Source organism: Pezoporus flaviventris, unplaced genomic scaffold, assembly GCF_033815535.1.
Source record: "Pezoporus flaviventris isolate CSIRO_AGI_PZ_B2104156 unplaced genomic scaffold, CSIRO_AGI_Pfla_v1 ptg000045l, whole genome shotgun sequence".
In the NCBI taxonomy this organism is placed as follows: Eukaryota; Metazoa; Chordata; class Aves; order Psittaciformes; family Psittacidae; genus Pezoporus; species Pezoporus flaviventris.
The window spans coordinates 19,280,014-19,293,346 of record NW_026892593.1 but is presented as its reverse complement, the minus strand read 5'-3'; the positions used below and the strand labels follow the sequence as shown (position 1 = coordinate 19,293,346).

The 13,333-nt window shown below is 42.3% G+C and overlaps 1 protein-coding gene across 11 annotated transcripts in view; it reads right to left on the bottom strand.

Annotated features, from left to right (window-relative positions):
* CADPS2 (calcium dependent secretion activator 2) overlaps positions 1-6,950 on the bottom strand; it is a 308,797-nt gene extending 301,847 nt beyond the window's left edge. For 9 of the 11 annotated variants that reach the window (XM_061467595.1, XM_061467600.1, XM_061467599.1 and 6 more), the window contains exon 1: positions 6,504-6,950. In XM_061467595.1, coding sequence (XP_061323579.1) covers positions 6,504-6,827 — 324 coding nt within the window. In that variant the 5' untranslated portion in view covers positions 6,828-6,950. The remainder of the gene's footprint in view (positions 1-6,503) is intronic. The other 2 variants (XM_061467596.1, XM_061467602.1) reach the window with 1 other exon arrangement.
* Positions 6,951-13,333: the final 6,383 nt, after the last annotated feature.

Genomic DNA, 13,333 nt, shown 5'->3' with positions numbered 1-13,333 from the left:
AAAACCTGGGGGAATCAGCTGTACCACGCAAGAACTGGGCTGCTTTCGATTTGGTGCCAAAACTTCTAGGCAGAAGCGGGCATTAGAGATGGGCATTAGAGATAGGCACTAGGCAAAGGGAGCAGTTCAGCAGATGTTGTTCCTCTCCCTGCCTCCCCTCCTGAATGGCAACAGCTAGAAAACAAGGAGAATCCTGACTACCAGACGTGTGCATGCCGCAGCCATCAGCAGGCAGCAAGAAAGAGTAAGTTGGAAAGAAATACAAGAGGCATCTTTGCAGCCACTGTGCCAAAAGAAAAAAACTATATGAAAAGAGACTTGAAGATTAAAAAGTTAAAAAACCTCAGAGGCTGGCACCCAGTTCAGACAGAGGCAATATACTAACTGGGGATCAGTACAATTTAATACAGGACCAGGGTCAAGGAAGAAAGACTAGCCCCCCCCAGTACACATCCCTCAACCAGCTGAGGGGAGGCAGAGCCAAGCACTTTCCCAGAAGAGCACACATCACCCCAGCAAGTTTTTTCCCTGGGCTATTAGCTTTCCAGTTCTAGCAAGCATAGAAATAAAAGAGAAGCAGCAGGAGACAAAGACAGCTAGCAAACTAGGAGACACCTATACACAAAAAAAAAGAAACAAGGATAAGAGGAAAGTAGAACACAAATGCAGAGTTACATTAAAACATGAAAACAATATACACCAAAAGCAACTTCGGGACAATACTCACCAATATTAAAATGAAATTACAGAAAGCCAGAAAGAGAAAAAAACTAATCTGATAAGAAGCATACTGTTCAGATACACAAATTACAATGTCAGAATAACAACTGCCTGCAAAGGGTGAGAAATGCAAGGCAGGCAAGCCAGGAAATTCCCCTGTACTGTTTCAGGAGTGATAGTGACAGTCAACTGATCCTTCAAACTCTCTTTCTTTCACCTCCCCTGTAGAAAAAACTAGTAAATAGTATTCCTCAAGCACTTTTAATAGGGTATTTGCCAACGGAGTTCATGTACTCATCATATTGCATGGGTGACAGAAACAAACACTAGGTCACTAATTCAGAAAAAAAAAAAAAAAAGTCCCCACAAATAATAATTTAAAAACTAACCAGATTTCAAAGGCAAGTATAGGTAAAATAGGGAAAACAGAACAAGCAAGCAGAGGAGACTGATCAATTTCTCAGCATAGTAAACTAGGTTTGCAGGCTCTCCCTCCATGTCCACTTCATTACGTAGTGGTTTATCAAAGCCTCCTTTTCCCAGTACTGGCTGTTGGCCAAGACATGCTGATCAATGCTGAGCTGGTGAGGCAGCAGAAGAATTTAAGATTAAAACAGGACTCTGATGGATTGTCATGTCTGGAGCAGCACTGGAGAGAAGTTGAAGGCTCTGCTCTCATCAGCCTTCAGAATTTCTTCAGCCATGGTAGACTCAATTGCCGTCATGAGCAACTTCCCTAGTGCAGGCAAGAACAACTTCTTCCCCAGAGAACAAGTTCTGACTGGGGTAATAAGACCTATTTGCAAATAATCTTGTCTCAACATGTATACAGCTGTGTAGGCCACCATGTTAACAGGCTTTGACAGGATTTGCCAAAATACCCTATACTCACTTGACTGAAAACAAACTACATGCAGCTTTGAGCATCATGACAAGTTGTTATCAAGGTGTTTGCAATGAGGAAAAACAAAGAGGCAAATGAATTTGATTTAAAATGACTTTCTGAAGCACTTCACCAAAAAAAAAAAAATGAAAATTGAAATTTGTAAACGAAACTTTGAAGGTAGGAATGGAAGATATGTTCCTGGAAAGCTCTTCAGAAGCATTTTCAGATGTTTTCCAGCTAAGCTCTTCCTCTGAAACGTTTCTGCAGTTTCAGGCAACAACAACTTCAGATGTACTCTCCTTGCTACCTTAACAGTGGAGGAAAACAGCGTCTTATAAAGGAGTCTCAGAAGCTAAAAGACATTTCTTCTTTCCCCAGAAAAGCTCAGACAATAAAAAGTAAACACACATGCCCAGCTCGAAAGCAAGGATAAATAGGGTTTGGCGTAGAAGAAATAAAGACATTGAGAGGAAAACTGTGATCATGAGAATGAAGTCTATCCCTGTACCCAACATTTTCCTGGTAAAGTTATTTAGTGTACATGTACCATTACAAACCTATTCTTTACAGGCAAAGTCCAAGAAACACGAAAGAACAACCTCACAGAGTTCACATGAAAATAAATTACTGATTATTACCACCCCTACTTTTGAGAATTAACTAGAAGTCACTGGCCTTTATCTGCTCACAATTGAGCAGGTGGATGGAAGAGATGGCAGAAAAACAGGCCATCATGTACTTCAGAAGTGAACTCATTTAGCTAGGATTTCTAAACAGTCAGCTCAATTACTTAGCTCTGCTACTTACCACCTATGAAAGCAAGACCTGAATGATCAGCTTCGATACACTAAGCTTCACGTGCTATGAAACCTTGATTAGTGTAGGAGTGTTTCCTCTCCCCCAGTCCTGGGTTTCTCTGTGACAACTTGATTACTACAGTAAATTTTAGAATGTTGAGGAAGAAAAACACTGGCAAACTTTCTTTCGTTGTTGTTGTTAGTCAATTGTAGCATTTCACGGTCTCTTCCTTCTTTGGGAACTTCAACTCTGATTAATCTCCCAGATACAGAACCTGGAATTGGCACACACTCCCTGAGTAAAACCAAGTATGTACATACAAGTACACAACTGATTAGTATAACCCACAGCTACCAGGGTCATCATCTAATCACTGACTCTCTACATTCACATGCTTTCCCTTAATGAAAGACAGTTACACAGGGAATGCATTCCTTTTCACTACCTAAATCCCATTTTATGGACAAATTCAACCTGCTGGTTTGAGATTCAGTGTGGCTGAAGTAAGAGAGAAGAAGGAAGAGGAATGGGATTAATTAGCTCTTCTTGTCTTTTGTTGGGCTAGAAACAAAGAGATGTGAAGTATGTTCCAGAGGACTCATGAAAAAAAAAAAAGGAGAAATTACAAGAAAGAGACAAAGTCTCTTTAAACCACGGACAGACAAAACTTACTTGATAAAAGCATGAGAGGTAATGCACTGATGCATTAATATTTCTCTAAAAGGTTGGAAAATATGTGACCAAATGTCCATAAAAAAAATACTGAAAATATGCTATGAAGTACTTATTAATTCTACTCTGTAGAATTCTACTCTTTGTCAGGACCTGCTACCCCACCTTGATAAATCATGCCGTGCTTCAATTTCACATCGACAATATTGGCTTATTCTTCCTCCTCCACCACAAACCTCCCAACAACCAGAGTAAGGAAGGATGCAATATTAGGTCACCAACTAACTCTGAAGAGTTAAATAAAAGATAAAATAAAAAAAAAAAAAAAAAGAGTATTTCTACCACATATCCTGCAGATTTAAAAAAGGAATTCAGCCAAATTACAGAAGTATGCGTTTCAGCAAAGCCTGGGCTAAATTACATTGAATTTGGCATTAAAAACAAGTTAGCAGGGTTGATAGACTCTGGTGAATTACGATAGCTCTTTTTTTTCTTAAAGTCTGATGTCTTTTTTTTTTTTTAATTAATTTTATCTACCACAGTAAAGATGAGCTAATTTTACTTAGTGAGAAGAAAGGACAACAGTGGAATGAAACACTGCCTGCATTTAAAATTCTTTACGTTAATTAGTATAGCCCAGTCCATTAAGTATGATAGTTTCAAGATACCATACAGTACATTTTAATCTGATACTGAAGCAAGAACATAAAGAAGCCAGCCATATTATAAACCATTTTCTTACTGATATTACAATGCAATTGAGGATATTTGATATATGAATTCCATCTCATTCTCTTACTAGATAATATGTTCCACATTAAAAAAAGCAGTGAACTGCATTCTGCAATATTTGCTCAGCAATATGCCAAATGAACTAGCAGAAAGAACAAATTACTTCTGCTCTCAAGCAGGGTGGATACTATTCTTAGGTTATCAGAAGGACTGCTAGTGCAAAAGCTTTATGAAGAGTGCACAAACACAGACAGGCAAACTGGGCTGGGAGCTGGAACCACAAAACATCGTAGGTTCAGGTTTGAAACCATACCTTGGATCATTATCTGATGATGATGGACAAGGCATACAGTAGTTAATGGCTCAAGTTAAGCAGCACAGGAAAGGAATATCAGTCCAGCTCGTAATGGACAGCCAGTCACATCACTCAAGATGTGAAGCAAAAAAAGAGCAGGAATTTAAGGGACAGCCCACAATCTGTTTGTATCTTGGCAATAAGAGAAGTCATTCAGGAAATAAGACAGATTTTTACCCTATGGAACTTTAGTCCAGCTATCACACATCCAGAAGTGTCTTGCTACAGGACACAGTGCAAGAAAGGTGGTTATACTCTCACTCCTGAGGCTGACACAGGGCTGCTGCGCAGCAAAGAGTGCAAAAATCAGAGCAGAAAAGAGGGCTCCTTCATGTGGTTCTCAGCGATCCTGAGCTATCAAAGCAGGTTTTCTGAACTCTTTAAACTCAGGACCAGTTCTGCTACTCTCTATTCAGCAATTCACTGGGTAATATATCAAACTGCCAAATAAAGAGAAAGGATGTTTATGTGCATTTCATTACTTCTACGCAGAAATGAAACTCACAGAAATAACTATTTTTTGTTATGTCTTATTTAAACTAGTTCCTGATGAGCAAAAAAGGACGAATTACCCTTGTCCAGCAGCTAAACTCCTAAACATGGCAAAAATCTCTTTCTACATATAGCAGCTAAACCAAAAGTCAGAGTTCACTTAAAAACAGTAATTAGCAAGAGTAACAGCTAATTTTAGGTATCAAGTAAATTCTGCCAATCAGCCTGTGCATTGCTCATATGTTAAATTCATAACTGTTGTATTTCTGTATTTGCTGCACATCAGTAATCTCTTTTCATACATCTTACTAATAAAAGTAATTTGTACTGTAGCTATGTTTAAAGCACAGTTCCTATACTTAGTGACCAAGATCAGTGAGAACTTATAAAATGTTCAGTACCTGCTGCAGCTGATGGCCACAACTTGGAAGCTAATGAGGAAAATTTCATCAAGAGGAGGGCAATGCACAGATGGGACTGTGGGATCTCACCTCTGGAGGCTTCTGAGCCTCCTGCTTGAGCCTAGACTGATGTCAGCACTACATGAGATCGCCTTTGGCTTTGTCCAGGGGGCAGTCACACTGAGATGACCTAAAGACATCCCTTTACAATGTCATTTCTATGACTGGTTTGGAGTGGAGAGTCCTCGGTGCGGTGGTAAAAATTCTCATTTTCCCAGATTTCCTTTGGCTTCCTGCTTACAAGATGTCTTCATACAGGCTTCACAGTTTAAGTACCTAACACTTAAAAACCAAAATGTTCTTCCAGAAATAATGTTATTTTTACCACCATGTTAACTTGTCAGAGAACGCACTAAGCACAAAGTATCTATAACAGGCATAATTCAGCTACACCAAAACATTCAGTACTGAATTTTACAAAGCCTTAGAGATATGAAAGTACTAAGATCATAAAAAGTCAAGTTCATAAAAAGCCAGGAATCCCTTTTTGTGCACTTTCACTATCCCTCTGGAAAGTGATGTGGAAGGGTTTTTTTTAGTTTCTTCTCTGATTTGATTTGGGTTTGCTTGTTTTATAGAACTGAAAGTAAAATATCAACAACAAAAAAAAAACAACAAAAACAAAACAACCCCCCACCAAAACCAAACAGCTGTGCAAGTTTTTTAGAGCAAACCTTTCAAGAACTAAGCTTTTCAGTGCTTTTCTGGAAATAGAGCACCTTGTTTCAAAACTTTAAGTATTCTATCTATTCAATCGCTGGGAAGTAACAGAGCATAAGTACTGTCACAGCACAAAACCCTATCACAGACCAGCCAATTCTCAAGAGCTTGTCTCTGGTGCACTAGATGCGGAGAACAATTCTGGTCAACCTTCACCAGGCGGCCACTCTCAGCATGATAACTGTTTCCCTGTACAAAGACCTCACTTAATAATTGCTGAAACAAACTACTTTTCTTGTTCACCTCTTTTTCAAGGCAGAATTGGCTGAAGTTGGGCACAGATGGTGATAGCGCGACTTGCGGGAGGCACCTCCCGGAGGTTTAACTCCATCCAGCTCGCAGCGCAGAGCAGCCGAGTATCTTTTCCCCTGCAGAACGGCCCCGCCGCCCGCGCTCCGCGCTCCCATCTCCTCGGCATGATGGCTTTCAGCGCGGCTCTAAAACTTAACAGACTTTACCCTGCTCACTGAGGGGTTTCTCGCTGACCGGGCTGGTCCGCTGAAGCCGCGCTCACACCGAGCTTTGCAGCGCCCGCTCTAACCCTGCCCCGCCGGGCCACAGAGCCCGCCCCAACCTGTTGCGGGCCAGAGAGCGGCGGCGGCAGCAGCCTCCTGGGGCGGAGGGCGCGGGACGGCCCGACGCGGGTAGCGCAGGCTGCGGGGCTCACCTTCTGCTGCCGGCGGGCCATGTCAGTGGGCTGCTTGGCGTTAAAGGGGTGCGCGATGCACCTCGCGATGAACACGTAGAGCTGCAGACGGAGCCGCTTCTCCCGCTCCTCTCGCTGCAGGCGCTCCTGCTCTTCCCGGCCCTCGCTCAGCACCGAGGGGCTGGGGCTGGCCGCCCGCGCCGCGCCAGCCTCCCTGCTCCGGGAGTCCCGGGGCGGCGGCGGCAGCGAGCGCTGGGAGCTGCCACCCGCCGCCACCAGCACGTCCCGCCGCTCCTCTTCCAGCAGCTCATCGGACTCCTCCTCGCTGGAGGAAGGGTCCAGCATCGCGCTTGGCGGGCGCGCCCCGCGGCAGGGCGCGGAGCGAAGTGGGGAGCGGCGAACACCTTTCCGGACACGTCGAGTTTACACACAGACTGTTTCCGACCGGCAGCGGCCGCTGGGCGGGAACGGCGGGGAGGGGAGGCGGGGTTTGGGAAGGGGGTCGAGCCTGGGTTGCCGTGGGAATTGCTCCGAGCGGCTCCCGGCGAAGGCGGGGCCGAGGTCGGCCTAACACCTCAGAGCGCCCCGGAGAGGTGCAGCGGCCTGCCAGTACTGGTCCGGGAGGGGCCGCCCCGGCCCGCTGCTGCCTCGGCACGGCACGGCACGGCACGGCACGGCTCGGCTCGGCTCGGCTCGGTATGGTTGCCTTGCTGCCTGCGACGAGAGCAGGTGCTGGCCCCGCTGGGCTGCTCGGGCAGTGCGGGTGCTGGCTCCGGCTACGCCCTGCCCCGGGCAGTGCGGGAGACTCGGCCGCCAATCGCCGGCCGGCTCCGACAGCTGGGGGACGCCGTGCTGGGTAGAAGCGGGGGGCTGTGCCCTCGGCTCGGGTTGGCTCTGCTCGGCACGGCACGCCTCGGCTCGGCGCTGACCCCCAGCTCGCACCCTGTGCTATGTAGGGTGGGGGGAAAATGAGAGGCATCTCGAAAGAAAAAGAAGCCGCCGAAGCCATGCTTTTCAGTGCGCTGTGGCGGAAGCCTGTGTTGTCCTGCAAAACAGTTCTGCTGAGAGCCTGCTGCCACAAACAAGTAGTTTGCATCTCTGAAATCATTGTTCCTGACTACCTGTGGAGCCAGGCAGGTTCATATTAACAACGAGTATCTTCCCAGTTAAGAAACATGAAAGCATACCATTATCACTCTAAATTGAAATTAAAAAGGCTTCACCATGTGAAAGCTAAATTTCTGGAGTCTGGGGCCCCATGGAGCGGTAGCCCTGAAGGACAGCAGGGACATCGGAGTTCATGTGAATCAACAAGTCCTTCTCTTGCTCTCTGCGCACTATGTGTGATGGTGCCGGTACCAGGGAGGATGTGAGAGGTGGGATCAGGGGCCAGGGATACGAACGCTGGAGGGTCGAACTGGTTAGCTGAAGGGCAGTGTCCCTGTGTGCTGCTTTAACATCAGAGCAGCAGAGGCTGAGCCCACGCAGCCCTAGGCCTCTGTTCAGCAGCAGCAGCAAGTTTGCAAAGCCCTGAATGGAAACTTCACAAACTCGGAAGGCCTACCCAGTTCTGTATGAGCTGGGCTGGGCTTTGAGTGGTGAAAGGCTCTAGTCCATTACCGATATTTTGAAGCACCCAGTCTTCCAGCGGGGTATTTATGAAAGGACCTTTAAAAGCAGCAGTTATCTCCCGAGTTAGCCAGGTTTCAGCAGGTGGGCAGCAGCTATTAGCTAGATGGCAGCATTAAGCACGAGTTGTCTAGATTCTGCCTCTGGATCTTTACCAGGGGAGTAAGGTGCAGCACGGAGGGAGAGCCATGTGAAAAAACACGTTGGTTTTCTTCAAGGTTTGTGATCTGGGGGTAGCAGTCGTATACAGATAGGTGGATTATTTATGGGGTCGGCTTGTGTCCTTAACATTTAACTGGTAATAGTAGATAAAATCTGTGAAACGCAGAAAAACAGTCAGGGAAAAGTAGGAACCTATTGAACATCTCTGGTCACATTTCCTTAGAGCAAGAATTGCTCAAGCCTGTTTTTGTGGGTACCACTATCACCAGTCTCATGTCAGTGTTTGTTTTCCCAATGTATGACTGGCAAGTAGTGCCACTCCTGTAGTAGATAAGAGGTAGTTCTATGAAAAATATGAAACTGGTTACTGTAAACTACTTTTTGACTAAGAGCAATGCAATGTGTACTCAGATTTGTGGGGGACTTTTTACAATAACTTGTTCTTATTATAATGGCAAGTAAAAATACAGTAATGCTGTAAAAAACTTCTGTTCTTTTTTTCTTACCTTTACTGAAGATAGGACTGCTATTTGCTGCTTTCTTCAGGCACTTAGAACATCCATTTAAGATGTCTTTCCTGGAGCTGCATGCAAAAGACCTTTAGCAAGGCAGCGAAAGTCTTGTACTTTGCTTTCTGGGCTCATCCATTCTCATTGTATCTCCTTATTTGGGGAAAAAGATAAAAACAAGAACAATTCAGATTTTGTTTTCTATCAGACCAGGCTCAAAATAGAATGTTTTCAATTTGGAATTGACTGCATTGATAAAATGATTTGGCAGTATCTACCAGCATATCTAGCCATTTAGGATGAACCCTCTTACTTTCTGCATCTACTTTTAACATGACCCTTTATTTGGTATTGTGTGTTTCCATTCTGTAAAGCTACTCTCATCTAACAATAGTTGAGTTTTTGTTTCTGATCTCCTGCTGCTTGTTGGTGCTGATTTTTGTCTGATGCATTTAAATGCAGAGTGTCTTATATTTTAAACATTCCTGCAGAGCATGAAAGCCACCCTCCCTGAGTCCCCTTTGTCTACTTACATTGGTGGTATTCATCTCCTAAGGATCAGTTGGAATTTATCACTGTATTCCTCAAGTGTTTGTGTATGCTGCTCAGAGGGCTAAGTACACAAATGTCAGGGCAGAATATTTGTATTGAAATACCTATAAGCTTAAATAAGCTGATTGCAACAATGAAAAGTCATTCATTAGTTCCCATTAAAATAATGTAACCAAACCGATTTTATTTGTACTTTCTCTTCACTTTGTCCAAACTCAGCACAGATTTATTTACAGTTGTACTTATTCAAATGCATTTTTTCCTGCCTAGATGTTATATTTTGCCTAATTTAGTTTGTAGAGCATATTTATTTTAACAAAATGGTGTTAAGAATTGGATTGTTCTTCTTTTTCTATGGCAATGAAATGAGGATTTTGTCAATAAAGCTCGCTATTTAGGGATAAAAGAAGCAGTAAAATTAGTGTTGAAAAATTCAGCTTTAAACTGATCTATTTTTTTTTTTTCAAAGTGCAGATAAAAATTTTATATATGTTTTCAAATCCTTCATTTGTGAAAATACGTGACTAAAAATATGGTGTATAAGAATATATTTGTGCTCAGTAAAGATTTCCTATTATAGAATCAGTGCCTTGTAATTCACATATAAACTGTCTATTGGTCATAAAATTCATTATTATCTTGAGGCTCAGTAGTTCAAAATAATAAGTTTTAGCTTGATGTGGTGTATTGTCAGTTTAGACACTTCTTGTACTTTTTCCTTAATGCTTTGGATTACCAAATCGTGATTAAGCAAGAATCTTACCTTATGTTATTTGTAAGCAGGTCATAGCCACAGCCAGGCATAACAATGATGTTTTTAGGGTGCTCTGTAATTGCTTTAGCGTATATACTACCATGCATAACATGGTAGTATATGTACATGTAACATATATACATGGGAATGTATATGCACTGGGCAGTGGGTGAAGTACTGTCTTCCCTTTGCCTTACCCATTGTGACCACCTTTGCTTGCATACCAGGAAGAGAGTGGTATGGTGCAAGGAGAAAAAGTTGAAAGCATGAAAGCATACTGCCACAAAAGTACAAAACCCAAAAGTAAAATAGAAGAAATATCCACATTATTATGTTTGGGGTTTGGGTTTGGGTTTTTCTTTTATCATAATGTGATGGTGAAGCTCAGCATGTCTTGTTTTTGTGGCCTGGCTTACAGTTTCTGAAGGCATCTGACTGTTGACACTACTGTCCATTGATATGTGTGAGTTTTTACTCAGGCAAAAACACATAGTAGAGATAGTATACAGGCATGTGCAATAGGTAATGTGGATCCACCTGAAAGCATATTAGTTTGAAAGTGCAGAACAGTGCATTCTTTTTGTGATGAGCAGTGTCCAGTAGATCTTCATAATGATAAATTTATCAGCATTTGTGTGCCACTGGCTTGCAGTGCTCAGCTCCATGGTGTGAGAATTTTGTGCATAGCTGATATATTTCCAGGTCCTCCAGCTTTTCCATGCAGCAGATTTTATTCCTTTGTGAAGAGTATGCAGGAGGTGGCTAAAATTTCTGGAGGTTTCATTTCTGGAACATAAATTAATTTCATTTCAGGAATTCATTTCTCCCAGAGGCATGTCAGATGGTAGCTCTATATTAATTTCAAGTGTTCTGTGCAGATTCAGGTACTTGGATGGGAATTTATAGAGAGAAATCACAGGCTAACACTATGGTGTTTGCCTCACTTAAATGGGTTTGGCAGTTGTAACTGAATGTTGAAGTGAATGAAGATCTTCAGGTTGTACTGACAAAATAAACAGAGCTTTCCCTAAAAACCAGGTTTGCCACCTATTTACTTCACAGTGGGTCTCACTATAGCACTATATAGGTGATGGAACTCCGTGTAAACATTCACACAACTTCTTTCTGATGTCTGATGAAATGATGGGATTAATTTTTTGATCCTCTCAACCACATAAGCAAGTGACAGAGCATACACAGGCATAGAAGATGGAGAAGACATTACACCCTGTTTCTGTTGCACTCTTACAGCCATCATCACACAAATACATAAATTCTGCTGCAAAGTCTTATTCGCCACAACCTCTTTGCAAGGATGGAGTATATTCTTCTTTTACTGCTTAAATCAACCACCTTTGCTCCACTGATCTGTATCAAGAGTTGCAGAAAATGTGCCTCCCAAACTATTCTGTTTGATTTGACTCCCTAAGATTAATAATTAAACAAAATGGTCTTTATCTCCTGATATTTCCTTTTGGCATGACAGGCTGGATGCCAGTGTGCCTGAGCTAGACATGTCTCAGACAAGAGCACAAAGACGAATAAAGAGCATCCACATGCTGGATTCAGCTGACCAGGGTAAGTGATGTCAATAGCTGATACATATAAAGAAAAAAAAGCTAAGTTAGATCCTAGGATTTCCATGTGTAATTTCCAGTTTCATAGCTTAAGTCCTGTTCATGCATATGTATGTAAATGTAGAGACATATATGAGAAAACGGTAATCATATGTCCTGATCTGACATTTTGGAGGCATTGCATTACTTACAAGCTGTGCAGCATCAGTGTAATGAGTAGGCTATTGCTAAGAGGCCAGGTTAAGTGTTATGTCACATCATCACTTAGTACTAAAAGCCATTCTAAAAAATGGAGATCTTCAAATTAATTTGGTTCAGGGTAGCCTTGTGTCTGAAACATGGTGCTGTTCTCTGCACCTGAAGCTCAAGTAATTAAGGCAATCTGATTTTTCAGTGTGGGGTTGAAAAAGTGACATCAATATCTCCTTTAAAATTCTAAAGAAATATGCAGATATGTTTCTCTTAAAGGAATGTTTCTACCCACAAGAAACCTCTCTACCCTGCAACTTGTCTTCATTGACAAAGGATATTAGGACCACGTATACCACAGGGTACATTGTCCTGTTACCTTCATAATGCCAGTGGAAATCTTAAAATTAGTCTTGTTATAGGTTAATGAATTTCTGAATTGGCAACATCAAAAAATATGCAGAGCCATAAGGTAGTTGTTGTTTAGTTGTAGTACATTAATACTTTCATGTGGTTGCTATCATTAGCACACAGGTAGCATTATTTTTACTAAGGATTATGACTGTTTTCTGAATATGTGGTTTCTCAGAAAGCCCAGATGACACAAAACTTGCTGCTGTGAGGGGTGTGTAGTCTTGTGACCAAATAGTGGAACATGGCATCTCTTAGAGGATAATACAGGTGCTGCATGTGTGGTACTGCCAGACATTGCTAGCGAGCTCCAGTGATTACTGTTACATCTCATAGAATCATAGAACAGTTAGGGCTGGAAAGGACCTTAAGATATCTAGTTCCAACCCCCTGCCATGGGGAGGGACACTTCACACTAAACCATGTCACCTAAGGCTCTGTCCAACCTAGAATATATACAGAATGTTCTCTGTTGTAGAATATTGCTTACTAGTTAAAATCAGTTGCTTTCAGTAGCACAACACAGAGTCTAAATTCAACACAATGCACCTTAGGAGCTTTTGATTCATAGAACTTTCGAATCCTCAAGGGCTTCAAAATGCTTAAAAGGAATCCTAGAACTCAAATGTGTCATTCAGGTGAGAAAAGGATGTTTTGCTTTATTGCATTTCTTGCACTTTAAGCCTAAACAGCTCTTTCCATACAACATTCAGCTGGAAGTGAAATATTCAGCATCAGTGAAAATGGAAAAAAACATTTCCATGTCATCTAACACACATTCACAAATATTTATGGAAAATATTCTATTGCTATACTGAAAAAGCTACAAAATTAAAACATGCATTAACTTAGATGTTAATTCCTCGAAGAAAGGCATCTGATATAGAGCCCAATCTGAACAGAATTTCCATCATGTCCCAGTATAGTGCCACAGGCAGTAGCTGAAGGCCAGTTATAAACACAGAAAAGTTGACTTAAATGTTCGTGCCAGCCACAGATGCTGGGTGTGCTCTGTACTTTTGCTGAGCAGATAAGTGGCAAACAAGGAAATTTGGAAATTTTTCAGAG